Source organism: Sardina pilchardus, chromosome 20, assembly GCF_963854185.1.
Source record: "Sardina pilchardus chromosome 20, fSarPil1.1, whole genome shotgun sequence".
NCBI lineage: Eukaryota > Metazoa > Chordata > Actinopteri > Clupeiformes > Clupeidae > Sardina > Sardina pilchardus.
Window position 1 is genome coordinate 459,174 of NC_085013.1, and position 13,463 is coordinate 472,636.

Genomic DNA, 13,463 nt, shown 5'->3' on the forward strand with positions numbered 1-13,463 from the left:
GAGCTGTCAACTGTCACATATTTTTCCTTGTTTTTGACCCAAGTGCTGTTATAATTTGTGAGAGATGTTACATCATAGTTTTGTACCATTTAAAAAGACCTGAATTGTTTCACATATGGTAAAGGGGTTGTAAGCCACTTTCTCCAAGGGATATCATAAAAAAAACCTCTTCTGATGCTAAAGTCCCTAACCCAACTGCCATTATACCTTTTTAGCAGAAGATTGGAATCTCCCTTTTCAGATGGTCTTCACAGAGATCAACACATATGATTGGCTAAAAACGGTCCCTATCCCTGCTTGTTCTCATGCTGTCAAATTGAACTATTGTTTCAAGTCTTCATCACACCAATGAGATGGCACCCTGCACTGCCTCCATTCTGGGCTATGCAGCATCCTGCAGGCTGGGATGCCACCCACTGACAATGCTTGCCACAGATATTCCCTACCCTGACTCCTCTTCTGCCACATCAAAATGCCAATATGATTCACATAAACAATCTCTAGTGGCCCAATCTGACCCCATTTTTGTGCTTAGCCCTGCCTGCCTTCCAGGTTTCAACTCCTTTGTCTGTCCTTACTTTTTCACCCAAGTTAAATCAAAGCAATAATGCCCGCAAAAAATACATAAATAATAAACTGGCCACACTCTTAGCATTGTGTCTTAAGCACACAGTAGACTGCACTGTGGCCACTCAAGAATGCCTTTGTTAAAGCATCTAAACGTGGGCAGGCCAAGATGGTGCTCGTCAGAGAACGGATGCTGTGGTTCCAGGGACGGCAAGAGGAGATGGCTTCCTCAAGTGTGAGCTCAGATGGAATGAGGATCAAAAAGATCTGAGATTGGGTTCAGATTCAAGGCTTCACCCTCTTGAATCTATTTAATCTTGAATCTTGAAATGATTTTTTTTTATCTTTGGGGACACATAATAATAAAATAAAACAGCATAGGTTAGACTTTTTTTTATTATTATTATTAGGTTGTCATTATACACTGAATGACATTTTTGCATAATCATAAATTAAGTGGCCTAAATATCAAATAAAAATATTGAAAGAAAAAAACACACAAAAATTACACACGAGTATTTGGGGTCAACGGCTAACTGGGGGCTTAAGCCAGCAGTTCTTCTACAGCCTCTTATCGCTGTAGGTAGCCATGAGATCACTACTCCTCTGCGTGTAGCGCACATGCCGCTTGATACAACCCCCGGTACACGGGGCGTTAATTATGCACAGGCACGCAACGCGCTCAAGTCGGCTTCCTATCTCTGAGGTGAGTCAAGCCGAAAGACATCCTTTATTTACCGTGCCTGGTTGTCCTTTACAACATATAATAGCACAATTATCAAACAATTTCTGACTGGAGATATCAATTTGGTTTAGGGCTTTTGTCTAAATCACTTAATGTAAGCTATACGTTAAGGGTAGCCTATTTGAAGCACTCAAATTGTTTCATGCGAATCAAAGAAACAAAAGCATAACTGGAAGTAGCCTGCGCTACATTGCATTTTCGTTGTGAATCATAACCCGACTTCCCGTTTACAACGGTGACTCAGGAATTTAGGGGTAATCTTACTGCATGGTCTGCAGCAGGATAAGGCATGCCACAGATATTTACTGAACACTAGACCCACACAGGACATTAGTGTGACTCACGTCTCTCTGTCGCTGAATCACAGCTGAGCCGATGCAGCGTTTCAGTCTTTGGAGAGCGAACTGACAGAAAACTAACCGACACTGCACCCTAGTGTTAGTGAATTCATATAACACAAAATCTTCGGCACTTTTCACCCAAACTCATACAAGAGTACATTTAGAAAGCATTAATTATAAACACAGAGTACATTTAAAAGAGACATTTCATTAATTAGACAGAGGGAATATAGGATATGCCATATGTGCAACTTGAAATTAAGTGTAAGTTTAAAAGGACTATAAATAAGTGTTTAATTGCTACATTCTGCTACAAATAATGCAATTCTTGTTATTAAGTGTAAGGCCATTTCAGTATTTAGTATTAATCAATTTTGGCCACAAATACCCAAGTCAATCACCTCATTATTGATAGTCTCTTTACAATATTACAGTAGACAGCAGACAAATTGTTATGTGGTCTTTCTAAACTACACGTTTTAAGTCTGATATAAGTTACCTACAAGTCAACATAAAACAAAGGATCAATGTTGAACTCCTTTTATAATGAGATCCAGAACCTTTCATGGTGTAGATCTTTATTAGAACGATCTGATCCCAGATACTGTCATATTACCTCCAACTGCTACTCTGGATCTAGCTCTCTGTAAAAAATGATAGAATCCAATAAAGAATATTTTCTAAAAGTGCATTGTAGAACTTTATGAGAACAGTCCAATTTGTTGGGAAACCTTGTGTTTTTCAACCTGTGTACTTAGCCGTGGGTTACATAGGTATTGCTTATAGCTGTATTGGATGATGAGCTGCTACTGAATGGGTTGTCAGCCTTTGAGTCTTCACCAAGGTCCTTGCTGTTATTGTAGTAATAGATGAACAGGAAAAACCCTTGGTTGAGGAAGAAAAAGAGAAAGAGAATTGTTTAATTCTACCTCCTCATGGTATAAATGTCCAATTATTTAAATAAACATTATTTGAAGAGTTCAGATTCAAAAGCCTCTAAATCCACTTTTGTCAAAAATTAGATAATGATGGTGAGTGAATGCTCCTCACATATAGTGTAAGTTAATTCAATAATTAAGCTTCAAAACTCACTAAATATATTCTCTTCCTGGTCTGAAATATTGATTTGTAGGCGAAACCCTATAGGAGCCTGATACAAAATGCTCATTTAAAAGAAAAGTGGTCAGACGGATTTAGAGGCTTTTGTATATTTTACTTATTTAATCAACATTTCTAAATGTTTTAGTTCTCGGATGTTTTTTAATCATACACTTAACATAATTCCTTCTCTCGGCCCAGTGTCTTTTCGTTTAGAATACAACACCTATTAATGGTGACGGACTCCTATGTTTTGTAAAGCAAAAGAGGGCTGTAAGCTCTAGTTTTATATTACAAAGTGTTTCAAAGAGAACTTTTGATATTTTTTTGAACAAAAAGCATGGCAACTTACTACAGACAGAGGAAATGTCCTTAGCATCATACAGTATGGAGGCACAAACTGCAGTCCTTATCACTTTTGTGCAAATGTAGTGTTTTATGGTTATTGAAAAAGCGAGCTGTTTATTTTGTGATAATATGCCGCGTCACTGGCACCAGCCTCACTCCTGACACCAGAAATAGACCTGACCACAGTCATAAAACATTGGTGTATTTTGAATACACAATAGTATCTTTACATCTGCTTAAACTCTCCCCTCCTTTTATGTCCTCAGTTTTCTTTTTATTTGTCTACTCTCTTTCTGATTTTATTTTGGCATTAAGGCCACTTTACATTATACGATTTTGATCTGTTTTCACACTCACAGTCAGTGAATAAATTTCCAGTCGGACAGAAATCATGGGAGTTGTACTGTAATCGTGGCGCGTTCTCGTCAACTAGATTGTTTAGTGTAAGTCTTTTTCAGTCTTTTTTCTTAGTCAGTCCTTTTCTAGTTTTTCCGCTACGACAATATCAAACCTGTCTGATATCATCGCAAGTCTTTTTAGTCGTGACTCATGCAAATAGTGACATGAACAATATAAAAACCAACAGTGACCTCTCCTCCATACCAAACAGGAAGGGGCAAAGTAGGCGACAGCTGTAGCCTATATGATTATTTGTTACTTCATTTCTTATAAATTATTAGTTGGCTATTACACTTGACAGAACAACTCTAGATGTTAGGGATGTCACACATGAAACTTTGAGTAGACTATCGTATATGAGTTCCTGTTGATATGTAGTGCACAATGGAAATGATTTAAAGGAATCTAGTAGCAGTCTTGTAAATAGTGACCCTACATGATCCCTAGTTGTTGCAAAATCATAGTCTCACGGTATGTGTCCATTATCGCGGCAAAAGCCACCGCGCCGCACATAGCCCATTCATTTCCTATGGAGAGCGGCAAGGCGACTTTAACACTTCCGCAGTGCACCTTGGGAGGGCGGCGCGGTCATTTGAACAGAAGCGGTGCGTCAAGAAGTTGGGCTCTGCTGAACTTTATGCAAATGAAAGCGGTAAACGCAAGGCAGCTAGCCAATGACAGTACGTCTTCGGTAAACAAGTGTTCTCCTTTGCTCTAGTCCTCCGGTCCGGTACAATAGCCTGCTAGAAATATTTGTTCCACTTGCTAATCGTCTCGGTTTAATGAAAATATATGAGTTATATAGCGGCTAAGCCATTAAGTTTAGAACAAGTTTGCCACTGCACCCTATCAAAATGACCTTGTTGGCGACTTGAACCAAGACAGAAAGGTGCTTTGGAGGAACATGGTAATGATATTTGTGAGTATTTCAATAAAATATGTTAAAATTACTTACACTGGCTAATAGTGTTACGTATTAAGTAGGCTACCTTCACTTTAGTTGCCTACGTGTGCTGGTATTGTGTATTTCGATGTAATAAACTGCTTTAGCCTACTACACGACCACAAGCGGCGACGAAGAGAGGGTCTAGGCGTCTGCAAGCGTCTACGCGCCACAATAGTGGATACGTACCGTCAGTGTAAGTGGGGCATTAGTTGATTCTAGTTTCTGGTGTTATATTGAATCCACATCTAAGCCCGCAATTGTAAATGCTGCCTGAACTTTGCTTTGTTGGCTATTGTCTGTTACCTTGAAAGGCATTGAGGACACAGAATATGTAGTAGGATGGTATCATCATGTCCCCATAGCTGAAGAAGGCCACCCCCCAGGTGAGTCCTAGCAGGGCTAGCAGGCTCATGATGGCCATCAGGTTCTTGGAGACAGAGGGCGTCTTGGCATCCTTGACCATCAGCTTGTTGGACATGAGGATTCTTTGCACCACCACGCAGAAGATGCCCAGCGTGAAGAGGAACACCATTGCGTAGTAGCCGATGTTCACCACGTAGTGCACCATTGTGTCCGTTATCCAGCACCTTGAGAAAGACAGACAGCAGACATGATCAGTTGTAGACTTGGAGACCAAAACGATGATCACGGACATGGCTTGTCAATGGGTCTGCAATATGATGAACCTATAGGTGAAGTGAGTTGAGTGATTAATGACACTGGTTATTGATTGTTCATGTCATTGACTTACACATGTTTACATCTTAAACTTACGTTTTTGATTGAAATCCACTGCTGGTTTTAATGGTCACCAGTGTGTACTTATTCAGAGCAGCAAGAGTGATGACAACAACAGCTGGACAAACTTCAGTAGGACACAGAGAACATGTTGTTAAAGTAAGAGTTTGAAGCCATTATTTGAAGGTAAAAGACCTACACTGTACCTAGAGTTGCTTTAATTCAGATTCAGATGAAGTGACGCACATGGTCTACACTCATTTGCATACTCTGTGGAAAGATGAATGGGTTTTGCCGTATTTCCTGTTCACCCTCACGGCAACTTTGCAATAGAAGAACACTACATACAAAGTACTCCTGTCTTGCCCCAGTCTAGGATGTAGTCATACTAAAATGACTGAATAGGTATGACCAGATCCCTATGTTTCTGGGATCTATGTTTTGGCAGACAAAATATTGATATTGTGATCACTGTTTCCAACTAAAGGTTGGCTTACATTGCACGATTTTGGTCTGTTTTAACAGTCGGCGACTAAATTTCCACAATCGGGCGGAAATCTTGGGAGTTGTACTGAAATCGCAGCGCGCTCCCGTCATCTAAATCGTTTAGTGTAAGGTGCCAATCTTAGCTGTTTTAAGTCCGTCGGAGTCAGTCTTTTTCTAGTTTTGCCGTTACGACAATATCAAACATGTTTGATATTATCGGAAGTCTTTTCAGTCGTGGCTCATGCAAATAGTGACGTGAACATTAAAAACCAATAGTAACCTTGCGCGAACATGAAACAGGAAGGGGCAAAATAGGCGACAGCTGTAGCCTTTATGATTATTTGTTATTTCATTTCTTATAATTTATTAGTCGGCTGTTCTACGTGACAGAACAACTCTATATCTGTTAGTGATGTCACACATCAAACAATGCTGCAGAAACGCGAAAAAATTACTTTGATATGAGTAGGCTATCATGTGATTTCCTGTGAATGATGACGTGTAGCCTATTGCACGATGGAAATAATTTGAAGGAATCTAGCAGCAGTCTTGTAAATAGTGACCCACAGTCTTTGCAAAATCCTAATCTGAGACTGGCCTGTGACTAAAAACTCAATGAATTGTCTCTAGATGTGAGAGGGTCTGAGACTGTAGTTTTTCAAAAATCTTTTCCAAATCTTTGCAAAGTCTGGCAATGTAAGGTAGGCTTAACCTTAACTAAAAGAACTTGCATGAGTCTGCCTTACCCCAGGCCGGGATGCACATCTTCAGCATATAGTTTTTGACATCTTTGGTGTTGCTCATCCTGACAAGGCGCAGGTACAGGTGGAGAGCTTGCAGAGCAAACCAAGTGAACGTTGACAGCATAGAGTAGTGCATGAGAGTGGCAATGGCGATGCAGCCTATGTTGCTGCCCATGTTGGCTACCGACTCGTTGCTCAGGAAAGTCAGGTTGAGGAGGAAGAGCGCTGTGAAGAGATTCATCAGGATCTGGATGGCCTGGCTGGACTTGGCTTTGCTAAATCAAGTCAAACAACACAAAAACAAACGTTTCAATAAATCAAACAGCAACAACAACAGTACGGGGAACGATAGCATCATACCACCAGAATGTATCATCAAAGGTAGAAATGTGAGCAGTAATGGTAGTGGTATAGAGGAAGTGGCTGTAATGCCATATTCATTGGCCTGCGTGAGGCTCTTGGCACAGTAAACCATTCACAAAATTGGATTCAGTCTCACCTACTTCACCATTCTCAGTGTGCCTGGATAAGGGCTATAACATCCTTACTAAGAACTATGCTAAGGGAGTACCTCATGGCTCTATACTAGGGCTGTTGTCTAACAAATACTGTACATCAATGATGTCCCCTCTTGATCTTGATTTATGAAGGTAACACAATCTGATGTGCATGATAAGAACCCAAACAAGTTGCTGTTAAACTGTCTACAACAATGGACAAAATGGCAGAATGGCTCAGTTATTCATGTTTCTATTCCTGTCAAATCTTCTGCAATACCATCCTCAGTTTCTCACTAATATTTTAATCGTAGTACTTTGTGTTTTTCTCTGTTGCAGTTTAGCTTGAATGTTCCTCACTTGTAAGTTGCTTTGGATAAAAGTGCTTGCTAAATTAATACATGTGAATGTAAAACGAATGGGTGAGTTTGAAAAGTTCTGGGAGTGGTTGTTTTGGAGTGGGGTTGTTGATGGGGTGGAAAAGGGCCAGTGTACCGTAGCAGATAATGCATGAAAAGTGCCACCCCCAAGAAAAATATGGAAAGGCCACAGCCGATGTAGCTGATGTACGTCAGGGAGCTGAGGTCCGATTCTGTGAGGGTGTTGTTATCTGGTAGAGGATTCTGGTTTAAGATTTGGAAAGAACAATAATTCAGTTATATTACATGTTTCTCAACTCAAGATACATTTTTCTGGACTGCTTTTAATGTTTCTGGGGGAAATGTCACACTTTCCCCCCTTCATTCTTTATCGACTTACATTCTACCCCATTTGTATGTTGCCTTAGACAACAATTATGGCCGTATTTCCCAGATTCGTTAAGAAGCTCTATCAGACAGTTAACAAAACTTAACACTTAGGAAGCAAACACCTGCGCAGAGTAGTACAACAGTAAGCACAAATTCAGCTTCACACTTTTTTGCAAAACATTACATACAGTACAGTGAATGTCAAAACGTAAAGCACATTTTCACACCTTAGACACAGATAAAGATTGTAAGGTACTTCCTTCTCATTACAAAGCCCTGGCTTGCCAATGACCACACTAATTAACAAATTGAATAATCACATCCACCAGGTGTGTAAGCACACATGTGCAAAATTGAAAACGCAGCACTCAGTGTGTTATGCAGTCTTGCTTTGCCAACGAAGACATAAGGTGCTTCACAACATGCCTCCTCGATCCTCGAGGGGCGTTCCCACTGATCTAACTAACACTGGATAGACTATCCCATTGTTTTCGCCCCATCATTCTTAATGTCGATCAGTGAGGATAGAGGCGCGAGGAGCGAGGGAGGATGTATAAAAGCCCAAATGAGAGGCACCCATAACCTGTGATGTGGATGAACTCGTATGGCCTGATCCAGCTAGACAGAGAGATGATTAGAGTATTACGTATTGTTGTTACTTGTTTGTATTGTTGCTTTAGTTTTTCTTCAGTGACTGTAAGTGTACAGTACTTTTTATTTGTGTACAGAATTTTATTTTTCTACACTTTACAGTAGTAAGAACTATAACTTTGCCATTTTCTGTTGATTGACTTGTCACTGTAACTGAACATATGGTACAGTGAAATAAATAAATATTGTCTGCAGCATCAGTTTTGTGCATTGCTTGATGAGGGTTCATCAAAATATTTTTGTCATCTAAATTATCCTAATGCTCTCAAACAATATGTCTGAATAAGATCCATATATTGGAAGAGGGTTTTTACAGATGTGTTTTGAATTTATTGTGTTGGTGTGTATAAGATGGAGAGCAAGCAACGTCTATGGACGTCTAAAAAACAGTGGTCTGTCCAGGCTGTGATCTGGACGTGTATTTTACAGTCATAATTAGTTGATAAATGACACTGGGACAATAGTCCAGCCTGACCCGGTTCAGGACGTCTATAGACAACCAACATTAGTTGCAAATAATCGTTCTGCGAGGTCATAATCTGGATGTCTATTTGACAGCCAGAATCAGTTACAGTAATAAATGACATTGGGAGAATAGTCCAGCCTGACCCCATTCGGGACGTCTATAGACCGCCAAAATTAGCTGCAAATAGACGTTCTGCCATTCTGGCTACTCTGAGGACGTCTTCTGGATGTCTAATTAAGTCTTTCAGATGTCTTCAAGCGACGTCTATATCACACTCAGAACAACACATCTATTCAACGTCCAGGAAATACGTCTTAAAAACTTTCATTCTAGCTAGTCTGAGGACGTCTTCTGGAGTTCGGCGACCACGTCTTCTGGACATATTTTGGACCAGTTTTTGCTGGGTAGAATCATTCAAAGAATGTGTTAGTGATATGAGAACAGTATAGACTTTTATCAATTTGTTTATTGTTTTGACAGAAATATTCCATTTTGCTAACAACCTGTTGCGTTCTGCTAATTGAGTGTGGTGTTTGGTTAATTGTGTGAACTTCAAGTGTTTAGAAAAAAAGAGCCCTGTTTTCAAAATTGTGTGTAAACGATTGGAAAAAACTGTAAGTGCTAAGATCTTCCTTGGAGCGTTCTTAGAACGTTCTTAAAGTGCACCTAAGAGCTTATTGACGAATCCGGGAAACACGGCCAATATCTGCACAACAGATACATGTGTAAAAGTGATTTTGTCAAAGAATAAAAGTAAAACATGTTTTCACTTCACAACGCACAGTACATGCAGTCATTCAAAGTACACTAGGTTTCAAAATACTGGCTATTGTTGACATTACAAAAACTACATGACTTTTTGTGTTTCAGTTTTACAGGTATTTGCATGCAAAACATGCAATCCACGATTTTTTGGTTGGGAACTGTATGTTCACATGTAATGTTCACATTCAAAAGCATTTCAGTGAAAAGCAAATCAGTATTTTTCCTTTACTGTTTACTAAAGGAGGTAGAGTACTAGAAATACCGTTTACAGTATGATAGAACAGAAAAAGTTTTGCTTACAGTGAAGTGGGCTAACTAAAAAGCACAGTATTACTGTGCCTAATCTCTGCACCTGCTCCTCTCACTGCTCCTGCACCTCTCACTGGGCCTGCTCTTCACACTGGGCCCCTTACTCTTACTCTTACTTGTCCAGACATTACAGTGTTTGTCTTTTTTTGTTTCTGTTTCCTAAAACATCACTCCTCAATCACAAAGTTCTCCTTTTACTGTATAGTGTCAATGTAATATAAAAAAATAACCCCTGCGACTCAGTCTAAGCCAGACTGGAATTAGCTGTGGACCAATTGACCCAATTTACCCAACATAAATTAGCTGTGTGTCATTTATTCAATTGTTTGTTTATTATCAGCGGAGATAATGTTTTTGAACTGATATCATTGCAGAAGCAGAGGTTTTTATGCTGTATCTAAGGTTTGGAATATTGTGTTTGCTATTGTGGGACGTTGTACGTTAACATTTGGAAATAATAGAAAAACGATCCATAATTTTGTTGAGAGGTATATCTTGTCTGTTAAGAAAATGAAAGCATTGTGGAAATGTTTTCACTGACTGCATATTGTGTGAAAACAACATGAAATGTCTGAATGGTATGGCCACAAAAGACTGATGCTGTGCTAATTGTGTTTAGAGTTTTGAAAATGTGACAACTGTTTGGACAAACGCTTGTTAGCGACTGAACAAAACTGTAACTCCACTTAACTTGCCCTGATACTAAAATATTGCAGAAACAAAAATGTGTGTACATTCAAAAAGTTTTAATGGCAGTATGTTTACAGTCAGAGCAATGGCAGTTGAAACTAGAAAATGTAATTCCATGGAAGGAATTACCATTGCATGTAAATGCAAAAAGGTTGCTGACTGTGTAAAACATTGTATTAGGCCTATAGTTAAAAAGACAACTAGGCTACACAGAAGAATAGATAAATAACAATAACCCAATAACAATTCCACTGAAATTACTTGGAAAGTCACATAAAAAGTGATTTAAGAAAATGCGTCAAAATTGTGGGTATAGGCTATTTTGGAAAATAACTCTTCATTTATTAGAATTTAAAAGACTGAAATGAAGTTGCCAACTTCAAACGAGTTGCAAGAGCTGACACCTTAGTAGCCTACAGTGAAACGACTGGTAGGATAGCCTTCATGTCTATACTAATGCAGGTTAAAAGTAGGCCATAATAGACTTAGACACCATTGGAATACGGAATACAATCTCAAACAACGCCAATCAACGATGATGCAGCAACAGGTAGGATATCTAGCAAATGTAACGTTAGCTTACAGTAGGACATTTTATGTAGGCTACACATATTACAGGATGAGCTAGTATGTTCTTCGAAGTGTTTCCAGGTGTGTGATTGTCCTCATAGGAATGTACAATAAGCTGTTAACAAAGGTTTTTAATTTGTGAATGATACCGAAAGCTTTAAATGATTGCCTGGCTGGCAAGTCCCTATAGCTTAAACGACTAGCTTGCTAACAAACAGACGTGAAAATGATAGCAATGCAGTGTGTTTACGTTGACGTTAGGTTAGATTGTCTTTAGCTGTTGATAACGTTACCAAGAGCAAACCGTAACGATAAACAAATCAAGTAAGGAGTAGCCTAACTGGGAGACAAGACGATAACGTCCTGATTTACAGCTGATGTGGCATGGTAGAATGTTTTCATAACTGTTGAGTAGCCTAGACATAACATTCAGGTTTAGCCTTGGATCAAAGATCCTTGATTACTGACAGCTGAGCACTGACGTAACAGTTAATCTTTGCCGCCAAGGCGTCTCAATGTTAAGTCTATGGGAGTGTTTAATTCTTTTATCGTAAATATCTCAAAAAGTATAAAGTTCACAAATGTGAAAAATACAATCGTCAAATCTCCGTTACAAGACCTTTGTTTGAGTGTTTGAATGATGTGAAACGGTTCAGTGGTTTTAGCGTCATTAACCGTTGATTTTGGTCGGAAGATATAATAAGAAGAAGAACAGTGATAACAGTACATTGCATTTACATGCAATGTAATGATTGACTGTCAGGTCCTGTCACAAAAGGCCCTGTTACTGCCCTATGTGACATGGCCCGATGACCCTGCAATACACCATGACAATTTTTATTTTGGATTACCTTTGTTGCATGCAAAATGCATTTAATGCACGCCATATACTTAAAAAACACACCAAAAAATGTATGTATATAATATGGACCATATGTCCATAAAGTCAATTCTGCTACTACACTAACATCAGTCTTGTCAAACACAAAACATTATGATATAAAAAACAAAAATCTCCTTGTCTGTTTTTTTGTGTGCAAAATTATGACTGCCTGATGGTTATGTCCTTGCATCCACTACATTTGTCTGTACAATTTGTTATATTTCTTATAGGGATTACGCAACCATGTCAGATACAATCAGGGACAACAAAAACAAAAAAACAATTATTGGCACAAAAGTATTTTCCTATTCAACCCCTTGGTTTGTACTTAATGGCATATACTTCATATACTTTGTGCTTCATATGACAATGTTACGAGCTATTGTATTGGCAAAGGGAGGCTTTAGAAGGTATTGCAAGTAGGGGTGCCAATAATTGTGGGTAGTGTACATTGTATTTTTTGTCCTCTAAACTTTTTCTCATCTTCTATTATCTATGGTTATTTTACATACATGTGAATCTATATGTTGATGTTGATACACATCTAAATATCTTTTCCATGCAATCTTCTATATGATTGCTTTGGCCATTCAAATACCTCTTTTGTCACGCCAATAAAGCAACTTTGAATTTGAATTGAAAGAGAGATAGAGAGAAAGAGAGACAGAGAGAAAGAGAGAAATCATTCATCTTACCATTAGAATGGCAAAGAAAGTCAGATGATAGCATTTGCATGTGATGTTGCTGTTGCCCAACACCATCTCACATCCGTCCTCCGTCCAGTTAGGTTTATCCCCTCCAGAGTGAGATTGGGAGAGAGAGACAGAGAGAGAGAGAGAGAGAGAGAGAGAGAGAGAGAGAGAGAGAGAGAGAGAGAGAGAGAGAGAGAGAGGGTGACGGGGAGTGAGATAAAGGGAGTGAAAGCATGCAAGCAGATAAACAAGCTGACATATGAGCGTAGCTACTCTGCTCCACAGTTCTCCACTCTTAACTGTATTGGTGGTATCTCAGTTCACCCTTTTCTCTCAGGCACAACTTTTGCCGATGTATCTTTAACACTGGGTAACATAGGTACACATTAGGGATGCAACGGTACAGTTTTGCCACGGTTCGGTTTGTATCACGGTTTTTGGGCCACGGTAACGGTTCGGTTTCAATATATCAATATTATCTTGGCTCTAGCATACAGGAGGCTATATTTGCCTTTTCTATTTCAAATCAACAATGTGCTTCTACTTACACTTGCAGAGAAAATATTAAATGCATAGCCTGACACAGATGAAGCAGAATCACAAAAATGTATTAAAAGAAAAAAAACACCATCATTGCCTTCTGTCATAAACAGGCAATGTTATCCATAGTGCAGTGCAGCATAAAGTAATGTGTAGTTATTTATTTAATAAACTCACTGTTCTTCACACATTTAAAGAAAATACTTAACTGTTATACACCCTCAAAAAAGTAGTGAACAA

General features: G+C 39.0%; 1 protein-coding gene across 2 annotated transcripts in view; it reads right to left on the minus strand.

Moving 5' to 3' along the window:
- Positions 1 to 951: 951 nt before the first annotated feature.
- LOC134067975 (adhesion G protein-coupled receptor G3-like) overlaps positions 952 to 13,463 on the minus strand; it is a 50,776-nt gene continuing 38,264 nt past the window's right edge. For both annotated transcript variants that reach the window (XM_062523468.1, XM_062523467.1), the window contains exons 13-18: positions 12,687 to 12,787; positions 7,404 to 7,531; positions 6,415 to 6,686; positions 5,219 to 5,309; positions 4,748 to 5,031; positions 952 to 2,538 (exon numbers count right to left, since the gene is read on the minus strand). In XM_062523468.1, the coding sequence (XP_062379452.1) occupies positions 2,408 to 2,538; positions 4,748 to 5,031; positions 5,219 to 5,309; positions 6,415 to 6,686; positions 7,404 to 7,531; positions 12,687 to 12,787 (1,007 nt within the window). In that variant the 3' untranslated portion in view covers positions 952 to 2,407. The remainder of the gene's footprint in view (positions 2,539 to 4,747; positions 5,032 to 5,218; positions 5,310 to 6,414; positions 6,687 to 7,403; positions 7,532 to 12,686; positions 12,788 to 13,463) is intronic.